This window comes from Gopherus flavomarginatus, chromosome 6 (genome assembly GCF_025201925.1).
Source record: "Gopherus flavomarginatus isolate rGopFla2 chromosome 6, rGopFla2.mat.asm, whole genome shotgun sequence".
Lineage (NCBI taxonomy): Eukaryota > Metazoa > Chordata > Testudines > Testudinidae > Gopherus > Gopherus flavomarginatus.
The window spans coordinates 112,181,077-112,205,796 of record NC_066622.1 but is presented as its reverse complement, the minus strand read 5'-3'; the positions used below and the strand labels follow the sequence as shown (position 1 = coordinate 112,205,796).

Sequence of the window (24,720 nt, the reverse complement as noted above, 5' to 3'; positions counted from 1 at the left end):
GCTTTGAAGGCAGTGCTGCAGCCAGCAGTAGCACAGACATAAGGGCAATACACCATAGCATGCCACCCTTACTTTTGCACTGTTGCTGGTCACAGTTCTGCCTTCAGAGCTGGGTGCCTGGCCAGCAGCCGCCACTGTCTGTCCGTCCAGCCACCACTTAATTTGTGCCAGTGCCTCCTGGTGCTGAGCCCTGGCATCTCTTTCATTACAAATTAAGCACACGGAGAAGCCCACAGGTGCCAGGGTCAATGAGGGTGTCTGCCTGGGGAGCCTGCAGGGGCCAAAGGGGCCATAATACAAGTCTGCCCAGGGTGCCATTTTCCCTAGGGCCAGCCCTCACTATCATTAATTTTTTCACTTGCTTGCCTTTAATGCAACATTGAATTAACTGTATCAAACTGCCTATTTTAAAAGGAAGAAGTTCTCGCAGAAGAATATATTTTCTGAGTTTCAATCATATGGTAAGATGATTCAAGCAAAGCGAGCTGAAGAGTTCAGATTGGCTGTGCAAAAGGAACTAAAAGAGACACAGGCTTTAATTGAACAGCACAGAAAGTAAGTTTTATGGTTATGTTGCTTAATGACAATGCTATATTTTTAAGTTGTTGTTCAGCTGTTCTTAACAAATTGTAATGCTTTTCCCTTCACAGATCACCTATTTTACTATTTGTAAGGAAAGAAAATCATTACATATTATCTGGATTATGAATAGAAATGTCTTTTCCTTCACAAAGCACAGTACTCCTAGGGGACAGGAGTGTGAACTATTGAATTTCTCATTGATTTCACTGGGGAAACATGGTTCCTGTTCCCATCTAGTGGGGAAAATATTCCCTTTCACTATTCCTTACTTCATATAATATATTATAGAAGTATTTAAATAACATTTTTTAATCTTTACTAACAGCAATGTACTCGGATGCAGATTAGGGGTTTGTGGTAGCCCCTTGCCACCCCTTCTGCCTGCAGTCCTTCCCCTCTTGTCATTCCTCCCCCCCAACCCATGCTCCTACCAGGGAAATGGGGTCGGGGCATGGGGGCTTGCCCCCCCGCCTGGTGCTTCTGCTGGAGAGCTAAGTCAGGATGCAGGCTTTGTAGTCTATAGGGCTAGCCTCCTTGCTTGCCTACGTTTTATTATAATAGGTTATAATAAGTTTATAGGTTTATAATAGAGTATATGTTGTCTGTAATGCAAGGGACCTACAGGCCACATCCTGTATGTTGAGCTAAGGCAAAGTTAGCACATATACGCTTGGGACTTTTCACCCAGATAGCAGAGTTAGCGTACATATGTCTGGGACCTTTCACCTTATTATCTTCTGATCAGAATAATTGGCAAGCCTATAATCCATACTATCCAAATTAATAATATTAACCTCCTAAAATCAGACAACAGCTTCCCCTGCTTTCCTGGTGTTCCTGCCAGGGGCCCCGTTGGTCTAGTGGCTAATCCGCCACTGAATCTGATAGAGGCTATATTTTGTGTCATAAAACATGTTGACATTTTTTCAATATAAAGAGTATGTACATTTAACAAATTTTGTTCTAAGAATTGTAAATTGTTTAAAATTCTTCCTTTTGTCCCACCAGATGCATGCATTTTGAATCATATTCAGAAGCTAACACACTAGCCATTAAACTTATCCAAAAAAAAGCATATAGATTGTTCGGTTTACTTTATAACATTGTCTTAAATTTTCCAACATATGTCTGAAACGTAGTTCATGCTTTTGCATAATGGGACAAATGCAATCCTCTCTCTGCAGAGGTATGCCTGGCAGCACAAGATCTTGCACATCTTGCACTTAGCAGGATTTGGGGGAGTGCGCAGAAGGTATACTTCCATATGTTGCAGAGCCCAGCTTCTTTGAGGTTGCCTTCACATCAGTGCACAGAGAGGGGGACTGGGCAGAGTAAAGATGGCAACAGAGGTTCTGCCACTGTGTGGATCCTCTTGTTACCACCTTTCCTTCCTGCCTGTATAAGGATGTTGAGGTTGTGGAGGGCTACTTCAACCACTGTGCACCTTCCCCTTCCTGAGGAACCTAGCCTAGATACTGATTTGGACCAATGTTAGTAAAATAAGGTCTTTAGTTTGTTTAATAATTAATTAATCTTAATTCTTGTTTTGCCCTTTGTAGATATTAATCCCCTAGTTCTTGTTTCTCCCTTAATTAACTTACCTTCATGGCAGATCAGGGGCTTATCTATACTGTTGTGGTTTTTTTGTTTTTTTTTGCAGTGGTCTAACAACGATAGAGATGCACCAGGGCATACCACTAGCATAGCATTGGTATGCACTGGTATAAAAAATGACTTGCTGTGTGACGATGTTATTCATGTATATGTACATGAATCTTATGTAAAACTAGGGAGTTACTACAGTCGTCATCCTTGAAGCCCATAAATCCCTCCCACAATGAAGCATTAACAAATTAAGTACCTGAAAGGATGATAATTTTAAAAAAAATCCAAACAAAAATTGTGGAACTAATATAACGCCTGCTAAACTTCTCCATTAATTCACAGTTTTTCATTATAGTTCTTCTCTCTTTGATCACTTTTGAGCTTTTCAGGTCAAAAACTTTGGTTTAGATGCCAAGAAACCCAATTCAGACTGATGTGGCTGGTGTGCATTATGCCACCAGCACAAGTGTAAAACCAGCACATCTAATCCTAGGAAGATCAACTCAGTGCAAGGGAGATTCTCTGTTTGAATTGTCAAGGTAGCTCTTACACTACTCCACATCCCAGTATTTGGTGTAGCAAGGAAAAGAGTAGAGGAAATATGCATGGCTAGGACACCTCAACACCATGATAATCTCCAGCTGCAATGTCAGCTTCTTGGAGCCATTAGCAGCCAATGTAGATCAGAATAGTCCTTAGGCTGCTCTATGTGTGCGCAGGACTTAGGAGAATTTAGGAGAAGAGACAAAGGGAACTATGTTTATATAGTTTTTAAAAGAATACACTCAGCAGACTTGATCACAGTTGATAAATACCTTCAAGGAGATAGCGTAAATGAAGGAAGAGGATTATTGTATTTATAATATCAGGCAATGGTAGGACAAGGAGATATAACCTGTAACTAGGCTAGGAAGGAAAAGTTTAGGTTAGATACTAGGGAAAAGTTCTTAACAGAGCAGTTGGGCAGTTGGATGGATTAGCAACACAGGCAACTGAAATACCATCTCTGCAGATAGTTAAGATCAAATAAAATAAAATATTAGTGAGAATTATTTAGTGAGCATCCATACAAAATATTGGAGGGAGGAGGGTCAGATTAAATGACTTAAGTGTTCTTTTTCTGGTCCAACTGTCTACTTCTGTATATACACAGGCACCTCCATCTATCTCTACTCAGTACTCTGACCTAGTCAGATTAGCCATGTAGAGATGAAAGCTCTGTAGCCTAACAAACCTTTGAGTAATCAGTCCTGTAACCATTTCAATTTTTGAGTGAATTCTTTTGCTGCTATATTTTTTCTTTCTGCATTTTAATGCAGTGGTGTTCCTTGAAGTGCTGATCTTCCATTTGATTGTTAGTGCTTCACAAAGATGTCCCTAGTACATCAGGGGAGGGATAGCTCAGTGGTTTGAGCATTAGACTGCTAAACTCAGGGTTGTGAGCTCAGTCGTTGAGGGCTCCACTTCGGGATCTGGGGCAAAATCAGTACTTGGTCCTGTGAAGGCAGGGGACTGGACTCAATGATCTTTCAGGGTCCCTTCCAGTTCTCTGAGATAGGTATATCTCTATATATAAATGCATTTGTTGCCACATATCTGGCATGTTATTCTGCTGTAAAATGGTTGACTGGGTAAAAAGAAGTAATAACATTCACTTTTTAAAATGCGGTTTTAAAAGTTAAATATAAATTAATTTTTTTTCAGAGATAAAGAAGTGCTTCGGGAATGGAGACAGCGTTCTAAGATGATGAAGGAGAAGAAAGAAGTATTGTTCAGGTATTCACCTACAAGAGCAGACATGGTATGTAATAGAGAATAGCAAGGCAGTATTGGATCAGGTAAATAATCCATTGGCAAGATGCTTTGACCCTTTTTCCTCTGTGAACTCTATATTTAGGTTAAAGGCTTCTAGTGATGATAATACAGTTTAATAGAAAAATTAATACTTAAAATACTATCACTTTGAGAAGCTATGTGGACCTACAGCCTCCACATGAAATATATATATTGAGCATGGATCCTGTGCGAATTGATGTGAACCAATGTGCAATGTAGGAGTTGCGAGACTCTGCAAACAGTTATTCAGTATCTGTAGTAGTTCCAATATCAGGCTATTGGAGATGTTAAAACAGAAGTACTTATATTTAAATATATGTTTTTTTAATTATTGAACTCCTCCAATTTGTGATATTGCCTCTGCCAAACTGAAATTGATGTGGGCTGGATCTTATGGTTGCTACAGGAGTCTGTAAACTGGCACTCTAAAAGGAGGCATCTTTTTAAAAAAAGACTCAGATGTATAAGAAAAATTGGGGTTTTGCCCGTATTTGCTTTTTCTAAATTATAAAGAAGGCCTGAAAAGTGTTTCCCAATGACACAAATAAAAAAACCAAAATTTTTGTTTCTTTATAATAGAAATTCTGGCCTTGTTTAAATATGACATTGCAAGGAAGTGGATATTGAAAGCTGAACAATCATACCTCTCAAATGCTCCAGTGTGGAATTCATTGTGACTATGACACAAAATGAGGAACATAAAAAAAGTATCCATTCAGAAAACTTCAAATGCTGTGGGATTCATTCTGTTACTGTAAATAACTCTTTCTTTAATCTCAGTTTCCTGATTCTTTATTTTTGATGAAAAAAATGGTCAACATCAAAAATCAGGGGACAGCAAACTTGTGTGGAACATAGGTAAGCTTTGAATTAAAACAAATGACAACTCTCAGAATGAGGTACAATTGAAAGGGAAGGAATTTAGTCTGTATGTTTAATATGTTTTTGCTTTATTGACACCTGTCTAGCAATGTCTAATAAACATCTGGTAAAAAGGACATCTTCATTAAAGAATAAACACCCTCACTCCTTCCGATAACACATGAGAGCTCACAGTATACATCTCTGACGCACCCCTGAAAGAGCAGGCTTTGCTTTGCTGGTATTTCTAAAATAATGTGAAGGTTTAAAAAAACCCAAACAATATCTATTTAGGCCTTCATTGTAAGTCATACAGAAGCAAATGAGGGCACAACCTACTTTTAAAAACAGTACTTTGTAAGTCAGTTAGTTACTAAAATGATAATACCACAGGATAGGAGTCAGGACCCCTGGAGCAAAATTCACTATTTTTCATTGGTGCTAAGATTTCACGCAAGGGTTCAATTCTCAGTTCTTCCAACAACCTGCTTTGTAGTCATGAGCAAGTCACTTCATTTCTCTGTGCCTCTGTTTCACCTTACATCCTTGATCATATCTATTTAGATTGTAAGCTCTTGGGGGCTAAGACTGTCCTTTATTATGTGTTCGTACAGTGCTTAACACAATAAGGCCACAACCTCAAGGCACTAAAATAATAAATAAATAATAAAATAACAACAATTAATAATTGTTAAATTTATAGTGTATATGTTGGTGGGGATGGGGGTTATTCAAAACATCCCCTATTCTGTATGTCTTTAAATTATTCACTTGTGCAAACTGATACTTCTGAAAAAAGCTAAGTTATGATGCCAGATGTGTCAGTGATTCCAGCAATGTCTGCTATCATTAAACATAGCGTGATGTTCTTCATTAAATAAAATAATACAAGGACAAGATTGGAATTGGGCAATATCCCCTGCCTCTACGCTCTGCTGATTGCAATTTAACTTGTGAGGAAGAGTATTACCAACTCAGAGAGGCTGAACAGATCTCAAGACCCTTATTAATAGCTGTTGGTTTTGGAAATGGAAAGTAAAAGTAACACTTGAAATGTATAAAGGAACTTTAAGCAATTTTACAAATAAGTGAAAATCCTGGCTCTGTGACTGGTTGAAAACAATTATGTGACAAATCTGATACTTGTGAAAGTAGGTAAGGCCAAATTCTTTTGCCAATTTAAAAAAACAACAACTCCAGCACCAAAACTGCTCACATTGCAGCAGTAGATTTACAGTATGACTTCCATTCCATAGGGGAAGTTGAGAAGCACAGCAAACACAACTGCTTGCCACAGGAGACTTATTTGCAGGCTGGATAATCAATACCAAGGATCAAATCCTGGCTCCACTGAAGTCTATGGACAGGGATGGTGCAAGGATGTTTCGCATCCTAGACGAAACTTCCACCTTGCGCCCTCCCCAGGCCCCGAGCCCCTGCCCTGAGGCGCCCCTCCCGTGGTAGTATCCCCCCCCATCCGCCCTGAGGCGCCCCTCCCCGCAGCAGCTCCCCACCCTCCTTCCTGAGGCACCCCTCCCGTCCCAGCTCATCCCTGCTCCGCCTCCTCCCTGAGCGCACCGTCGCTGCTTCACTTCTCCCACCTCCCAGGCTTGCGGCGCCAATCAGCTTAGGCGCTGCAAGCCTGGGAGGCGGGAGAAATGAAGCAGCCATGGCATGCTCGGGGAGGAGGCAGGGCAGGGGTGAGCTGGTGCTGGGAGTTCCCTGTGTGCCGCCCCCCCCCCTTACTTGCTGCAGGCGGCTCTCCCTGCGCTCCCCTGCCCCAGCTCCCTCCACCTAAATGCTGGCAGTGACCGGGGTGTCCGAAAATCCGGCCGCTGCGGTTGCTGCCGAAGAAAATGCCGCCCCCCAAATCCTAGTGCCCTAGGCGACCACCTAGGTCACCTAAATGGTTGCACCGGCCCTGTCTATGGATAAACTTCCCCTGACTTCAGCGGGGCCAGGATTTCACGCCCAGGCTCTAGGGTTTTCAACAGCAAGAGTAATTCCGAAGTAGCAGCATCGGCATGAGAAGAACGAGTCAGAAGTAATTTTTCTTGCTGCTGTGAAGTAATAGGGAAGTAATTAGCTGCTCTAAACTGGTGGGAGAAAGCTTATGTCCCTGGGGGTAGGGGGAGTTAATTCACACCACTGAGTGACCTAAATTATGCCAACATAAGCTGTAGTGTAGACATAGCCTACATTTTTGCAGCTTTCTGATGGTTGTAAATTCTACTAGTACAGTCATAGGTGCTTGTAACTCTTATGAGCTCTCTCTCTCGAATGCATGTATGGCATTCTTATGAGCACCACTAACTAAATACAAGTTGTGCTGAAGTCACAAGCAAAAATTTATATCACTCTTCTGGACTAATATGAGTGTAAGCAAAAGTAGCAGCATCGGCATGAGAAGAATGAGTCAGAAGTAATTTTTCTTGCTGCTGTGAAGTAATAGAGATTCAAATTGTAAAGTGCATACATACTTGTTATTTAGCAATATGTTTTTTCCTATTTAAAAAATGATAAGGAATATCTAGATTTCACCCATGTTGTTTATATTATCCCTCTGAGAGTAGATGCAGCATGCTTTCTCTGTGTAGGAATGTCTTTGTTTTAGTTAGTTGAGGTAGTTTTTAGAATGTATAGCTTTGAGTAAAATAGTTGAGAATTAGGTGGATCATGTGTGGTTCGAGTAAATCTGACAATGTGATAATAGTACAGTATCTTTACTTGCTAAGGAGGGCCCCTGTTTTTCTTGTCCATGTTCTCAAGTTTTATGAATACAAAAAAGAGAATGTGTTCAGTCTGAGAGCACAGTTCTTGAATTCCACATTTTTCTATGTCATTTGTAAGTAAATACTGATTTTAATACTGTATATTTTAAATCCTCTGTTTAGGCATTGTTGAATGTATATATGAAGCACAAGAGGGCACTGTAGTACCATATATATATTCCATAGTGGTGAGGTTGCTATTAGCAATATCTAGCAAAATTCAAAGCATATAAAAGGTTGGGTGGAGAACCCTTTCATACTCATTTTTAGACTGTTTGTCTTTTACTTTGTTACACATGAAGTGTATGTCCTTATTCTATCCTATCCTGGTTTTGCAGGTAGGGTGGAAAGAGGTTTCACATTTCTTGCATATTGCAGAGATTATTACTTGCTAAGTAATGAACAAATAAAGGTTTAATAATTGCGGTCTGCCCACATTAAAGTGAAGTCCTCAAATAACCACGTAGTCATTTCTTGCTATGTTGACCAGTTTTTAAGATTATTTCATGTGTTTATTTATCATATTTATTTAAATATGTAAATATGCATTTACATATTTGTTTGTGGAAGTCTGTGAAATAGTTTCTACTATACCTTAGTGATCTGTTCAACAGAAAGTTGGCCATTGTGTAGAAACTGTTTTTTACCGAACATACTAAGGCCTTTTGGGGAGAACCACAAGAGAGTGTAGACTCTCTAATGAAACTTTTTGTCTCCCCTTATGAACCAGTGAATGCTGTTACACATGGCATGAGGACCAATTTAAGTGACCGTGGGCATTTATTTACTTTCAAATCATTCTAGCTAAAGACTAATTTAGTTGATGGTTCATCCCTTTTCCCATAAGAAAACGCTTGGATTGACCAAAAAATGAAGACTTTGTAAAATTTAACAATAAGAAAAATCATACAATGTTGTTAATGTAAAGTATTTGCCCTATATCCTAAATATATAACTTAAGTGATGTTTGCTTGCTAACAGGGCCGGTGCAACCATTTAGGCGAACTAGGCAGTTGCCTAGGGCGCCGAGATTTGGGGGCGCCAAAAAGCGCCCCCCAATTTTTTTTTAAATGGTTGACCAGCCGCTGCTGCTCGGACAGAGAGGGAGTCTGAGCTGCCAGCGGCAGCCCAGGGTGTCCCCCGGGTCAGGGCGCTGCCACGGCAGCCGGCAGCCCAGAGTGTCCCCCGGGTCAGGGCGCCGTGGAGGTCAGCGCGCACCTCCGCGGCAGCCGGCAGGCCAGGGGCCCCCTGGATCAGGGCGCCGCCGCAGCAGCCGGCAGTCCAGGGGGTCCCCCTGGTCAGGGCGCTGCTGCGACTGCCCAGAGGTTCAGGCTGCCGGCGGCACGCTGACCCAGGGGAATCCCTGGGCTGCTAGCAGAGGCTCAGAAATCAGAATCCCTCTCCCTCCCAGAGAATCCCAGGGACATACAGGATATATAGCAGAGACCTTCCTTTCATCAATATAGACTGAAAGAGTGTGGGGGAGAGGAATGAGCTATATCATCAGACACTAGGTAGCCTGCTGTTGGACAGACTTAACTTTCTTCTGCCCATTGGCAAAGGTCTCCTGGCCCAGGTTATAGTGTGGGTGGGGTTACAGTGGCAGAGTTAAAGATGGTACTTCCAGTTTTTAAAGTTTGGACTTTCTAATGATTTTTATCTGTAAATGCTATGGCTTAACTAAATGCTACAAAAATGTAAAAGTGCAAGATGCAGAACCCAACTCTTAATTTTAGAAAATGAAAAATCTATGCTTAAGCTATATTAAATTTCAAGTATGGTGCCATGATTTTAGCCACAGTAAGCTTTGCGAAATGGATGAGCAGAGTCATTATGTAGCTGCAGTGGACTTTTTCTGGAAATATAGTATTAAAGGATGCTTACTAGTTTTCTAAATTTATGTTTGTAATCTAGCCAGGCCAAAACCTACATGTATAGTACGAAAACAGATGTGTTTATACTATATGTATAAAATGTTTATCAGCCTTTCAGTTTTACAACAAAAGATTGTTTAACATTTCCCACTTTGTTTTTCTGTTATTAAAGCACTTAGTCCTTGTCAGAATGCCTATTATTAAAATAGTGAAACTGTTTTCTTTGGAAAATGCAAAAGAACCTTTTAAAATTGGAGCCATTTTCTATTCCTGTGTTGCTCAGACCAATTTTATTGCACAACACTTTTTTATGAAAATAAAGAAACAACCTGGATGATCTGAGAGGCCTTCATCAGCAGATATGTTTGCAATAAATCTGGTTTTATCTCAGACCTTCACTCTGAATGTCACTGATTTTGTTCTTTAAGGCAATTACTCACAAGCTGAGGGAGATTTATTTTATATTATCTGTTTGCTTTATAAGGGGCAAGGACTTTTTTTAAAGTGTAAGCTAATGTCATATTTGAAGGTTATTCTCTAAGTCATTGTGTCATATAGATATTCATAGATATGAGTAAAGGCTCTCTAGCTAGTCCAAAATAGCTTCTAGATGCTGACCCATGATCTTTCTGTGTGCCTCTGAAGCTTACTCTCTCTAGTGGTTACTTCTCCCTTGGAAGATTTTGTAATGCCAGTTTTTACATTATGCAACCACCCAAACCAGTCCTTTCTTATATGCCAGTCAGGATAATGCAAATAACTTTGGAGGACTCACTGACCATGCTCAGTGCATTCTCTGGTAGCCAACTGCAGGGACAAATTCTTTCCTAGCTCAATGAGTAATACAGTCAGTTGAGGCAGGGAGAGTGGAGGCTGGCGTGCTCCGTAGACATCAGGAAGGAAGTCAATGCTCAGAGGCATATCCAGCTCCAGTGGGAGAGACATCATTTCCCATGCAACTCTCCCCATTTCCACATAACAGTAACCAAGTACTCTCCCTGTCACCTCCATGTCATGTTTTTACTCCAGTCATTTGGTGGCAGAAGGTCCCACAAGCTGTGTGGCCCCAGCAGACAGAAGGCTGAACCAAAGGCAAAGAGCTGCAGTGCAAGGGAAACTGGAAGCTCACTTATATGAGCTCTGCTCTCTCCAACACCTTGGGACAATTTTTTTTTCTTACTTTTTTTGAGTGGGCAGAACTTTTGCCTTCTATGCAGCCAACAAACACTCTCTTTGAGCAACTTGCATATTCCAGAAGTAATGTGTATTTTTCCTCTGGAGAGGATTTTACATGGGGAACATGTACTAACATTACTACCTATCTGGGATTAAATGTTATAAGAGATGTAAGTTCTTAACAGTTTCCCAGCATTGGTACCATATTTTTCCTCTTTTTTTTTTTAAACAGACTTGCTCTCTCTAACATCATATACAAAAAATCATTAGGCTCAGTGTACTAGTTACCAGCAGTTACGGCTAGATTTACACTCAATGTTGCAACACATAACTTTTGGGTGCTCTGCCATCTAGTGAAATTCACAGCTCTTGAGTTAGGTGTCAGTTAGGTCTCTAAAAAGGGGAATCACAGAAGCCAGCATGCTGAGTTAGGAGCCACCTACAATACACAGTAGGAAATAACAAGGAGGAGGGTTTGGCCTAAACCCTACCCCTCAAAATGGAGCTGGGCCCCCAATTTCAGGCTAGAGGGAGGCACCTATCTCTGTTTGGGAGTCACAGATGCAAACCATGTTCTAGCATTAGAGCTGATCTGCCTTGGGTGCCTTTCTCAAAAAAAAAAAAGAAAATCTAACCATGGGGCTATGAAGTCATTTGTACTTTCTCTCTCTGCCCCAATGACTATTTTAAGTATTTTATAGAAAGTAGAAGAGCTTCAACAGGAAAGATTGAGAAAGATCCACCCTACAATATGCACCTATAGACCTGTGGTTAGCAGACTTCTGTGGAAGTGGGAGACTCAAGTCCCTGCTCTTAATCAGGTAAAATGGGGATTTGAACTTGGGTCTCCCACATCCTGGGGAGAAGTGCTCTGACTAGTGGATTGGAAGGGGCAGCACCACCACTTGGCTGTCTTTTGTGTGGGTAGCTATGCTAATGGATGAGGGCTATAGGTGAGGTGGGTGGGGGAAGCACCTACTTTGTGAATCCCACTGGGACTTAGGCACTGAGCATCTTGGCAAAATCAGGATTTAAGCAGCTGCATGCATGCCTCCGGCAGCTATATAGGTGTCATGGGGACTTTACTGGTAGAAACTTACATGCCTAGAAATTTAGGCACCTACATGGTTAGGAGGCAGCTGAGTAGTGGTTTTGTGAATGCTAGTGGTGCCTAAATGTTGGATTTAGGCACCTAAAGTGGCAGATAAGTGTGTAAATCCTCCTTCTGAATCTAGCCCTTGGGGTGAAATCTGGGTCCCGCTGAAGTCAAGAGGAGTTTGGCCCCATTTAAGTTAATAGCAAAAGTTCCTATTGACTTCAGTGGGACCAGAATTTCACCCTGAACCTCTAAAACAGTAATACTCAGACCTCAGTGGTTCAGGAGCCCAATTAGCAATCAACATTATCCGAAAGAGCCACAGTAGTGTGAATTCATAGTTTTATTTGCTATTTTTATATACATGTATCTCTTTATATCCATATATATTATTCTCACAGCAAAATGACTGACCAGATATTATTATTTTATCAATTACAATTGATTAATAACATAGCAAAAGTATCCTGATTGGTTAATAACTAGTTCATAGTGTTTTGATATCATGTACTGCAAAGAACTGCAGGAGACACATTAAAGAGCCACTTGCAGCTCTTGAGCCTCTGTCTGAGTATCATTTGTCTAAAACAGAGGCGAAGGGGTGCTTCCTTAGTAAAATATCAATGCTCCAAATCATGATTTGAAGAATATGACTGTTGTGTGAGACAGCTTGTACTACAACCAGGGCCGGCTCCAGGCCCCAGCGCGCCAAGCGCGTACTTGGGGCGGCATGCCGCGAGGGGCGCTCTGCCGGTTGCCGGGAGGGCGGCAGGCGGCTCTGATGGACCTCTTGCAAGCGTCCCTGCAGAGGGTCCGCTGGTCCCGCAGCTCTGGTGCCGCGGGACCAGCGGACTCTCCGCAGGGACGCCTGCAGGAGGTTCACCGTTGCTGCGGGACCGGCGAGCGGCAGAGCGCCACCCGCGGCGTGCCGCCATGCTTGGGGCGGCGAAATGGCTAGAGCCAGCCCTGACTACAACTGCTTGTTTTGTACCTGTTATGAATCCAAAGAGTACATCAGTCTCCAATTTAGGCAAGATACCACCTTCATAAATCTTAAATTCACACAGATTTTCAAAAAGAAGCAACATTTGAAAAATGTTTGTATATTGTCAGTGATATTAAGAGAATAAGGGGTGAAATCCTGGCCTGACTGAAGTCAGTGGGGTTTTGTCCTTGACTTAAATGGAGCCAGGATTTCATCCTAAAAGTTTGCTTCTCTCTTTATGAACAGATTAAGATTAAAAAAATATTCTGTTCATGATTTGCTTTACGAGGTTTATCTATAGCGTGGATTAACTTTAAGTGGAAAATTAATATTTATATTTAATACAGGTCAAATCTAAGGAAGAAATCATTTTACTTTTTCCCTTGAGTAATTGTCCAGATGCACATTTCACTGATGGTGCACAGTCACCTTGTGCATTAGCGGTAGGGTGACTAGATGTCCCGATTTTATAGAGACAGTCCCGATTTTTGGGTCTTTTTCTTATATAGAGTCCTATTCCCCCCATCTCTGTCCTGATTTTTCATACTTGCTGTCTGGTCACCCTAATTAGCGGTAGGAGTCTTTTTGACCAGCAGTACCCTTAGTGTGTGCATGTGCTCTGCCAGGGCATATAGGGACAAGGCATGCCAACTACCATTCAGTTCCTCTTCCTGTCTCATGGGTTAGATATGGAGACTATCCCTTCCTTATAGCTTTAGCTAATAGTTTTACAGTTAGTTTTATAGTGTAGTTAGTCTTTTTAGTAGTTTTTAGTGGTTTGGTTGTCTGTTGAAACCTTTAGTTGTGAGAACTTAACTCATTCAGTATAGCATCATCTGGTTTGTATGGGTTTAAACATTGCCTCTCGTGTAATGGAGCATCTCAGATGCAGACAGAAACTCAAAGTGCCTCTATTGTCTGGGAAAATCGCACATTCCCAGTAAATGTGTGATTTGCAAGTCCTTCAACTACTGAGCTAGAAAGGACAGAGCAGCCCACCTTCAGGTCTTCCTAATGATGAAGTCAATGAGACCTGCTTCTGAAGTGGGCTCACTAGACTCCCATATACAGGGACCTCTTGAATCAGAGTGTGAGCTCTTTGCCTTCAAGAGCTCTGACTCAAATTGTGACTACAGTGATGGCATCATCCCCAGATAGACCACAGGGAGCTAGAAGTCTGAGGGGCAGGTCACCTACCAAAGTGTCCTCTAATAGGAAAACCTCCCTATAGCCCTGAACATTGAGATTTCACTGTTCAGAATGGTTTCCACTGAAGCTCAGCCTTGAGCCTGTTCCAACCATACAGCACCAAAGCATCTGGTACTTGAAAATGGAACCTTGGATAAAAGAATGGCACTAACCCCCACACAGTCTACCTCAATGGCCCTGCACCAACTCTTCTGGAACCAAGCCAGACAGCACTGAAGGACCCGCCACCAAAGTGCCGCCGAAGACCTAGAGCAAATGAAGGGATTCTCGGCCAGGGCTCATGGGGCCCTGTGGGGCCTGTGGCAAATTACCCCACTTGCGGGCCCCCCCCCACCGGGCGGCCCTGATCCCAGTTAACGAAGACATTATACATCCAGACAGAATTTTGTGGCAGACACCTGCTTTGGCACCACCTACCTCCCACAGGCATCTAGACAAGAAATATCAAGTGCCTTCTATGGGAGCAAAATTCTTTTACACGCATCCTAACCCATCCTCCCTTGTAGTCACAGAAGCAAATGAATAGGCAAAACAATTCAGAACCACACCACAGGAAAAGAGCCAAAGATACCAGATTTATTTGGCTGGAAAGCCTACTCCTCAGCAAACATACAATTCTGTGTAGCCAGTTATCAGGCCATATTAGCTGGAAATGACTTTTGCATATATAAGAGGCTGCTTTCATTTGTCGACAACTTTTCCCACAACAATTATGAGGACTTCATGTCACTTGTTAATTAGAGCCAGCTCATAGCCAGAATGAGCCTCCAAGCAGTACTGGTACAGCAGATGTGGCTGCTAGATCAATGGAAATGGCTGCCATCATGCGTTAGTCATTGTGTTTTTTTCACACCCCTGAGCGACAAAAGATTTGCCAACGTTAAGTGCTAATGTAAATATGGCTTTACTGTGTGCAGTAACTGTAGTTCTTTGAGATATGTTCTCCATATGCACGTTCCGCAACCTGCCTTTCCATCCCCTCTTCCTTGGAGTCCTATTATAAGAGGTGCTACAGTAAGAAGGAACTGAATGTCCTCATAGAGGATAAAGAGTGTATGCACACCCTATAGGTGCTACTGGCCAAAATAACTCAGATTGCTAGCACATAAGGCACCTGCACACTAGCAGTGGAATTTGCATGTGGACAATACATCTCAAAGAACTACAGATACTGTACATGGTAAGTAACTTTCCTATATTTTTAGAGACTGGAATAGCTTTCCTTTATGGATATATGTATACTGTATACTCCACTTGTAGAGGAAGATTTGCAGTGCACATAAGGGACTTGGGTAGGCTGACCAAATAGCAAGTGTGAAAAATTGGGACGGGGGTGAGGGGTAATAGGAGCCTAAATAAGAAAAAGCCCCAAGTATCAGGACGATCACTGTAAAATCAGGACATCTGATCACCCTAGACTTGGGTGTATCATGAAATTGCTTTACAATGGGAGTTGAGTATCTAACTGCCTTTTGTGCCTTTGAAAAACTCCCCTGCAATTATTTAATTTCCTTATAGACAAAATAATCCATAAGAGATGTTGTTTAAATCAAACCTTTCTTCTCACAGTCTTGATTCTTGGTGCACTGAACACTGTAGATAATCCTCTTGTAGTAATGAAATAATTTTCGTAATAAATTAAAAGAAGAGTAAAAATATGGAAATGTTTCTACAATATTAGCGTTTCAGCGGTGCTCTGGTGGTTTTTTCTTTTTTGCACTTCTGTGGCACTTCTGCCGCTTTTTTAAAATTTTTTAATTTTTGCGCTTCGGCGGTGCTCTGGCCATTTGTTTTTTCTTTTTGCTTGGGGTGGCCGGAGCCACCTTATGACACCTTATATCCGAATTCACGTTATTGCAGGGCGCGTTATAATGGGGTTTCCCTGTAGCTTTTAATTGATGATGCCGTTCTATGAAATGTGCCAATTTCATGTTATGTTGCACTTTTTTATAGATATCAAAAAGTGCACCATATGCTACTGATAGCATCAATTATCACAACACGAGAGAAGGATGTGAAAACCTAAAGAAACGCATACCTGAAAAAAGTGAACATGTGAGAAGAATGTTGAAAGTAAATTCTATAAGAGAAGCTGAAGTTGCAAGGTTAGTAACAAATACCATAAACTTTAAAATTTGTTCCTAGAAAACACTGTGGGGGGCATCCTTCTGTTTTATTAATGTGAAGATATAAATAGATTGCTTTGCTGTTCCACATAACAGAAACATCCCTCATCTTTATAGAACAAAATAAACTCTCATAGTAAAAAAATAAAAACTAGTTCTTAACGGCTAAAAATAGTTCATGAAAAGAACAGTTATTCTCTCTTCACAACTGGATCTGCATCTGAGCTGCATCCATTTCAGAATCCTTCATGTATAGTGCAACTGCAACAGCATGTTGTCATAATAATAATGATATTGTACTAAGGGCTTGTGTACACTTACAGTGCTGCAGCAGCACAACTGCAGTGGCGCACCTGTGCTGCTGTAGCACTTAGTGAAGACTCTACTATGCCAATAGGAGAGCTTCTCCAGTCACCATAGGTACTCCACCTCCCCAAGATGTTGTAGTGAGGATCACTGGAGAAGGCCTCCTATCCAGATAGCACCATCTACACTGTGGGTTAGGTTGGTATAACTATGTCATGGAAAATCCACACCCCTGAGCAACATAAGTTCCTAGTGTAGACCAAGCTTAATGCACCTATCTTTGTTCATGTTAAGGCAATGAATGTGGGCCAGAGAATTGGGCAGGAATTGAATGTAAGTGGTCCTTGTTATCTGTCATCAGGGCTGAAAGAATCCCAACTAATTGATAGCGAAATCTCAAAAGGTTCAATTGAGATAAAATTTTCCATGCTTATCTGAATTACTTTGGTCTGTGAATCAGACTGGAAAATCTCTTAAAAACACAGCCTTCTTATGGGAGTAACAGAACTTTCTAGTTCTAGTCCAGCCCCAAGCCACTGAAGAGTGTAAGAATGAGAACAAACCCCAAAGGTAAGCTATTTTTTTTTTAATCTAAAAAAAAATCAGGTTCCAGTTTTAGAAAAACTTCAGGTGATTTTATTTGATTGACTTTTATTTTATTTGTATCCATTTTTTTTTAAAGTAGAAAGCATGCTGGCGCACTCCAGGGTTGTACAGTTAGCAGTTAGTATATAAGCTTCTGGTATGCAGTTAAATATGAGGATTAACTGACCTGAAATTCGCAACTATATTATGATTAATGTGCAGCTTGCCATCCTTACTGATAGATACTATTCCAGGGGAAAACTACCGAACAGGTTTACCTAAATCAAGAACCACTGGTACCAGCCTTAATTACAAGTACACTGTGCTGTACCCTGGAGTAATAAGGAAAAGATACGGTTGTAGTTACTACAGTTACAGCCTGGCCCATCTGTTCATTCAATCAAGTGTAAAGGAAAACTACAACAAATAGGTTTACTCAATAATTATTAATATTTAAATCCTGTTCTTGTATTGTATGCTGTTGGTACTAAACTTTGACAGATCTTTGTAAATAATTGCTGGTATTTTCCTTCTGTGGGACTGAGTTGTAATATTCCTCTGACATTCAGGCTGTCACAACTTTCTTTGGCAGTTGTGGGATACTTTGGATTTGGAATGCAGTCTGTGCATGCTGTACACTGCTCAACTGCTCAGATTGGTCAGAGTGCAGTAGCAGCTTCCAATGTTTCTTTAGCATTCTTCCTGCAATATTTCATTAAACTTCATTTGCTTGCTGCTCTGACCTGCCCAGCAGTGCTCCCCTGCACGTCTTCCTTTCAGACCGGCTACTTCTGCACTTTCTTCACAGCCCATCTTCACATACATATGTTTTGGGAACATGGGTGTTTCTTCTCAGTTCCCTCCCTCACTACTGGAAGCCTTCAAGAAGATACAATTTCTCCTATTATTCACCACTCTACCCTGGCACTCAGGCCTTTGTGTTCAGGCAGTTTATGCTGCCCTCTCTTGCAGCAGCATCTAATGAAATGGTAATTAACTCCCAGGAGGGGGTTGAGCCACATACACATATATTCTAATGCTCCTGTATAATAAAACAAAGAAACAATAAAACAGTGAAACCAGTGTCATTTTTAAGTCTGCTATGAAACTAAGCTCCTATAGCATTAAGGTCCTCAGAGTTCTAAAGCCTTCAGTTCTTTTATCTTTATTTAAAAGTTCTTCAAACTAATTTTAATTACGTATAGTTACACACCAAAAACTGCATTGCAAAGTCAAGCACTCAAAAATTAGGAAATGGCAGAATTAAGGTTGCCTGTGCAACCTTAATTGTCCCTCTTATGCATATGCATCATGACAGCCTTCAATTACATAATCACACACTTCCCCCCCCCACATAACCCCTCCCTCATTTGGTACACAGAATGGATACCAAATGATCAGCTGATAAATAGTTTGTTTTATTCTTATTGTTCAGAGCATGGTCCCATGTCTTATCTACTGCACACTATTCGAACCTGCTCTGAAGATAGAATTACTAATTTCCTCATGGATGGCTATTCGGTGCTCATCACTATAGTATTTCAGTGCTTCACAAACCCTTAATGAATTTGTTTTCACAACACCACTGTGAGGTGAGGTGGTATTATTAGTTCCATTTTACAGATAGAAAACTGAGCCACAGAGAGAGTAAAATCAAAATGCCCACTAATTTTGAGAGTCCAATCGGAGGCACCGACAGCCTGAATTTTCAGAGTACTTGCATTTCATAGTACTTTATATGTTCAAGGCACAGCTTCTTATGACTTCAGTTGCAGCTGCCAGCACTTAGCTAATCAGACCCCAAGGCCTCAAGCTGGGCACCCAGAAAATGACAAACACAAAGTAATAGGCCACCTTTTAAAAGTTTTGGTTTAAGTGACGTGAGCAGCATTACATAGGAATTCTATGGCAGAGGCAAATTCATTTATCTAGAGCTGCATTCAGCTGCTTGAACTATGAAACCACCCTTTCTATTCCTGCAATCCTTTGCCTCTTTCACTGCACGCTTTCCAAATTCTGCAACAAAGGAGACAGGACTTCTACAGACAACAGCATACATAATCCTGATTCATCCTCAGAGCACCATCCATCCTGTGTGCTGAATGAGCTGTGGCCTTGTGAATAAAATAGTATGTGATTATGTAATTGAAGAGTATAACATAATGCATTCCCACAACTCCATATTAACCAATGCAAAGAGAACTGAACTTTTGTTTTTGTTCCCCTTGATTATATTTCTATGCAGCAAAGGTTTAAAACTAGGTTGGAAGTGCAAAGGTTCAATGAATATAAAAGAACTGGAAAACTATTTTTATCCTGTTTATTCAGTGCCTCCAGGGAAAAAGAATTGGAACAACGCATCAAACAGCATACACAAATGATGAAAGAAAGAAGAAAAAATTCAAAAGGGACATCTCAAGAGGAAATGCAGAGAGCAAAACAAGACTTTGAAACTGTAAGTATCATAGCTTTCCTTTGACATATAGTGCCCTCTGTCATAACATTTTTTCCCAGATCTGGACCTTAGCGTCCAAAATATGAGTGTTAGCATGAAAACCTCCAAGCTTAGTTACCAGCTTGGACCTGATAACGCTGCCACCAGCCAGGGATTTATACAGTGCCTAGCTCACTGTGGTCTCCCCAAAACCTTCCCTGGGGGACCCCCAGACTCAGATGCCTTGAGTCTTACAACAAAGGGAAATAACCCCCTCCCCTTGTTTCCTTGTTACTTCCTCCCAGGCTCCCCTCCCTGGACGACCCTAGGAGATTCCCTGCTTCCAGTCCTGGAAACACAAGTACTGAGAGAGCTAATCTCTCTTCCCCCTTACCCAGAGGGTATGCAAAGTCAGGCTTAGTAAATCTAACACAAAGAGATTTTCCCCCTGACTTCTTCCTCCCACCAATTCCCTGGTGAGCTGCAGACTCAATTCCCTGGAGTCCCCACTAAAGAAAAACTCCAACAGGTCTTAAAAAGAAAGCTTTATAAAAAGAAAGAAAAATACATTAAAAATAGTCTCTGTATAAGGTGAAAATATACAGGGTCAATTGCTTAAAAGAAAAATGAATAAACAGCCTTATCCAAAAAGAATACAATTCAAAACACTCCAGCAACTACACACATGTAAATACACAAGAAAACAATATAAACCTATTGTCTTACTATTTTTGTACTTACAACTTGGAAACAGAAGATTAGAAAGCCTGGAGGTAGGAAAATCACTCTCAGAGCCAAGAGGGCACAGACACAAGACAAAGAACTCACACCCCAAAACTTCCCTCCACCCAGATTTGAAAAAGTCTTGTTTCCTGATTGGTCGTCTGGTCAGGTGTTTCAGGTTACTCCTTTCCAGGTGAAAGAGACATTAACCCTTAGCTATCTGTTTATGACACCCTCCACTTAATTCAGTCATTGAATTTGATCAAATCCTCAGGCACCAAACACTTTGTATTAAAAGTACTAATTTCACATTTGACTTTGGTCTCTTTACATTAAGATTATTATTGAATAATTCAACAATTGTGTATAGAAAGTTGCAGTTTCATTAAGATTGAAGCTAAAATCTTGAACAAGATAGAGGAAAGAGTCCAAAAAAGACATAATAGATGGTAAAAGGTGAATGCAACTACAAGTGATGTAGACATTTTGATATTATAAGAAGTACCATGTGCTGTGCAAGCTGCTCTATGATTGTCATGTAGATATAAAGGTGAAATCAAAAATTTTCAGAAATGGGAATCTACAGTTAAAATATGGATTTAGAAGTCCATATTTAGACATCTAAATAAGTATCCTGATTGTCAGAAATGCCAAGTATGCAGCACTCCCATTAAAGTCAATTTAGTTGTGAAATTCCATTTTTCAACATCATAAAATTTTATTTCTGTCTATATTGTACAGACCAACTTGGCAGAAAAAATATTCTGATTTTTTTTCTTCCTACCATTACTCTCTAACAATGAAACAAAGTAATAAGTAATATCATGTTAGCCAAAATCAAAATGAGATGCTTCTTGCTAAAATAGGTCTCTCTTTTTCATTTAGACTATTGTATTTTTAAATTTGTTTTCTGTATTCAGTAAAATCCAGCAGTTCCAAATCAATTCTTTAACCAGTGGCCAATTCTGCAAATTCGGCGGCGGAGGACCCTTCAGTCACTCAGCATCTTTGGTCCCCTGCCACCAAAGACCCAGACCACCGCCAGGCCAGGGCTCGCGGGGCCCCTGCAGGGCCTGGGGCAAACTGCCCCACCACCCCTGGGCAGCCCTGGCAAAAACCTGTTTGTGCTCCTGCAAATCCATGTTTGACTTTTGTGGTTGCAAACTCTTGTTTAAAGTGTATACACAGGTGTTCTACCTGTGAAGTGTAGGTGCATGGATGTGTGTGGGCAGTTTTGCATGCATGCAAATAGAAGATGTTTAGACACACTGCTGAAAACCTGGCCCAATAAATCTCTGCAGTTCCTTCTTCGGTTTATTATATAATATTAATCAGATAATAAATTAGACTTTTAAAAAACTTTTTCTGGTGAGTTTATTTTATTTTTTATCATAGGCTGAAAAGCTTCAGGCTGAGCTAGCACAAGTAAAACAAGAACTTCAGCAGGAGTATCGATTTACTGCCTTCACAGGCGAGCCTGTTCCTGATTCACCAAGAATGCCACCTCATAATATCTTTTCTACCATGAAATTTTGATTGCCTGAAATTCTTAAAAGAACATTTGTCTTACAGTATCCATCTGTATTGGAAAGCTGCTTTTCAGCAGGCTTTAAACGTGCTCCTTTTATTACCTATTCTTGTTGATTGTGTTAAAGTTTTTAAATTAAAATGATAATAAATCATTCTATCTTGCCCATTCAACTAACATAATTTCAGTAGATTTATAGTTATATGGTTATAAAGTGTTTTTGGTGTTATATTGTGTTTCTTTACTGTTTCTTTTTGACCTTCTTAAAATCCCATTCTGCAATTTTTACTCAAGCAAACCCCCTATTGAAATATGCTTCAGTTGAAATTTTGCCTAGGTAAGAATTGCAGAATGTATCCTTTACATTGTCATTATTTGGGGTAAGAAACTTTTTTTATTTGTATGTTTGTTCATTTTAAATACCATGAGCACCTACAGTATAATATAAATTAATAATGTAAAGAATAATATATCTCCAACTATGCACTATATGTTAGGGCTGCAGTTGCATAAGGGGATTCTGGTGTCATAGCCACAACATTAGTAATTGTTAAAGCACAGCTCTGCTATCTAAGGATACTTTTCACATGCAGGAAGATCCTGGGCACTAGAAATATAATTGTTCGTGTATTTTACTTCAATGAATAAAATATTTAAGTATTTTATTTTCAACTTTCTTTCCCCTAGATGGCATCACTTTCTGTCTCCAGCACCAGGATGTAGGGCTTGGATCCTGTTTGCAGACAGTGGGAGCTGACAGCTCCAAAAGTGATCAGCTGCGGCTGGAGGGAATTGTGCTGCCTGCTGCCCTCTAGTCCAGGAGGGAGATCCAGATGCTGGCAAGGCAAGGGAGCCACTGAAGGAAGCAGGAGAAGTGTTGGGGATATTCTACTATAGCTAGTTACACCCTCCTCCCCCAATTTGAAAGAGTGGAGAGGAGACAGGAAAGGACTGGAGGAAAAGCTTCTAAAAGCATTGGAGCCAGGAATAGGAAGCAGCTGAGCAGGAAGCCAAGAGCATAGCAGGAGTAGGGGATAAGTGGGATAGTAATTAGGATAGGGACAGCCATACAAGCCCACTGTAGGGAGGTGAGGAAGAAGGGAGTAGGGCTGGAGTCAGCCCTTTTGAAGGGACCTATTAGCAATCAATTCCTTCCCCAATCTCCCAGCAGTTGTGTCTGTAGTACCCCAGCAAATTCCTCTAAGTAGCTCCCTTGCTTTGTCAGGGTCTGGATCACCCTGCTGGTGAAGGGAAAGCAGGTGACAGATTATCTCAGGCTGCTGCTAAATGTCTTCAGAGCTGTCATCCTCTGAAATCTAATCCCTTCAGTATCAGGCTGCAGCCAGAAAGTTGGGCCTCCCAAAGGAGAGAAAGAGAAAAGGTAAAAATAAAACACTTGATCCTGAATCACCACAGTGTGACACCAATTTTATAGGAGTGTTACTCCTCTGAAATTTGTGGAGTTACCTAGATGTCAAACTGGAGTAATGCAATGGTGTATGATGACCTTTTGCCTTTCTTTTCAAAGCAAAATCCCCATTATTTATTGTACTAATGCCCAGGAGTCTCCTAAATGTAAAAGTCTTTAGTATTTAAAACCTTGCTAATGACCTTTTAATATATGAGAGCCTCAGAAGGAAACAGTGGATAATTTCTAAATATTATGTCTGTTATTTCATTTTATATATTGAAATACAAGTTTTCCCTCCCTGTCTGATCTTTGTAGTCTCCCCTCTCAGCCTCCTCAACTTGTTTCTGGAGTCATTTGTCTTTCTGCTGCACTTCATGCCTCACTGGGGGTTTTCACCTTTCTCCAGCCTGATGGTGTACGTTTAAAACTTACCTGAACTCCAAATATCTGTGATTACAGTTTGATTGAAATATGGCCTGCTACTGGGGCACAAAATTAGGGTCCTGAAACAGCTCTCTGGTGGCAGGAAGCTGTGCTGGATGGGGAAGAGTTGAATTCACAGTTGGGGGAGGAGGGGTTCCTGTGTGGAAAGTGAGGTGCAAACCTATGGGGTGTCCGGTAGAGGAATTTTTTTTCCGAGGAAGATGATGGAGAGAACAGAGAGGAAAGGGTTGCTATCAAACAGAATCCAGGAGTGGCTGGTATTGCTGGTACTTCAGAATATGTGGCCGAGTTTGATCATGTCTTAATCTGCTCCTGGATACATACAGTTTTACATGTTCATATTTTGGAATCAAATACTGATTAATAATAAGGATTCAATACCTACTGAGTCAAGTTCTGCTCTCACACAACTGTACAGTCCAGAGTATCGCCCTTGGGTTCAATGGAATGTCTCTGGATTGGCACTGTTGAAAATGAGATTACAATTTGGCCCATTTTTTTGTCTGACTGCTAACACTGTAAAATGTTGTTTAATCATTCTGTTAACTGTTTTCATATATACTAAATGTGTAGCAATGTACATTTAGCCCTTAAAAATGCTAACATTGAAGAGAAAATACAAAGCACTTGTATACTAATCACTTAAATATAAAGTGATCATATAGTCAACAAAATTATTTTTATCTGAGCACTAGTTATTTTTAAATTCAAGAATATTATTACAATAATTTGTTCTTCTAAATACACTTACCATTCATACTGTAATTCTAAATGATATTGCCTAAATAAATTGCATTACTGTGTAAAGATGTATAAAGAGTTTGGGTCTGGCCAGATTATTTAAATGGCTTCTTTACTGTTGTTGTAAAATCTGCATTGTAAGCTGTTTTACTCAGTGCAGCATACACTTGCCTCTGCACCCAGTCACAATTTTATCTGGTGCAAAGGTGGGGAAAGGCCACAACTCCACCATCATTCTGCCTTTCCCTGCCTTCTCTGAAGATGCTAGCACCAGTTGTGACACTGGCTGCTGCCTAGCACAATACCAGCACTCCCCTGCCACACTAAGTCTGGCACCTACACACACATGTGCAAATGGGGGAAACCCCTTGCGCCCTCTTTCCACTCTGCACAGTCTTAATTTGCACCAACGTTATGGGCCAAATTT

The 24,720-nt window shown here is 40.8% G+C and overlaps 1 protein-coding gene across 2 annotated transcripts in view; it reads left to right on the top strand.

The window, feature by feature from the left end:
• Positions 1 to 24,372, top strand: part of LRRC27 (leucine rich repeat containing 27) — a 59,099-nt gene extending 34,727 nt beyond the window's left edge. For both annotated transcript variants that reach the window (XM_050959506.1, XM_050959505.1), the window contains 5 exons: positions 415 to 555; positions 3,892 to 3,988; positions 15,949 to 16,100; positions 19,341 to 19,467; positions 21,565 to 24,372. In XM_050959506.1, coding sequence (XP_050815463.1) covers positions 415 to 555; positions 3,892 to 3,988; positions 15,949 to 16,100; positions 19,341 to 19,467; positions 21,565 to 21,705 — 658 coding nt within the window. In that variant the 3' untranslated portion in view covers positions 21,706 to 24,372. The remainder of the gene's footprint in view (positions 1 to 414; positions 556 to 3,891; positions 3,989 to 15,948; positions 16,101 to 19,340; positions 19,468 to 21,564) is intronic.
• The last annotated feature ends 348 nt before the right edge of the window (positions 24,373 to 24,720 follow it).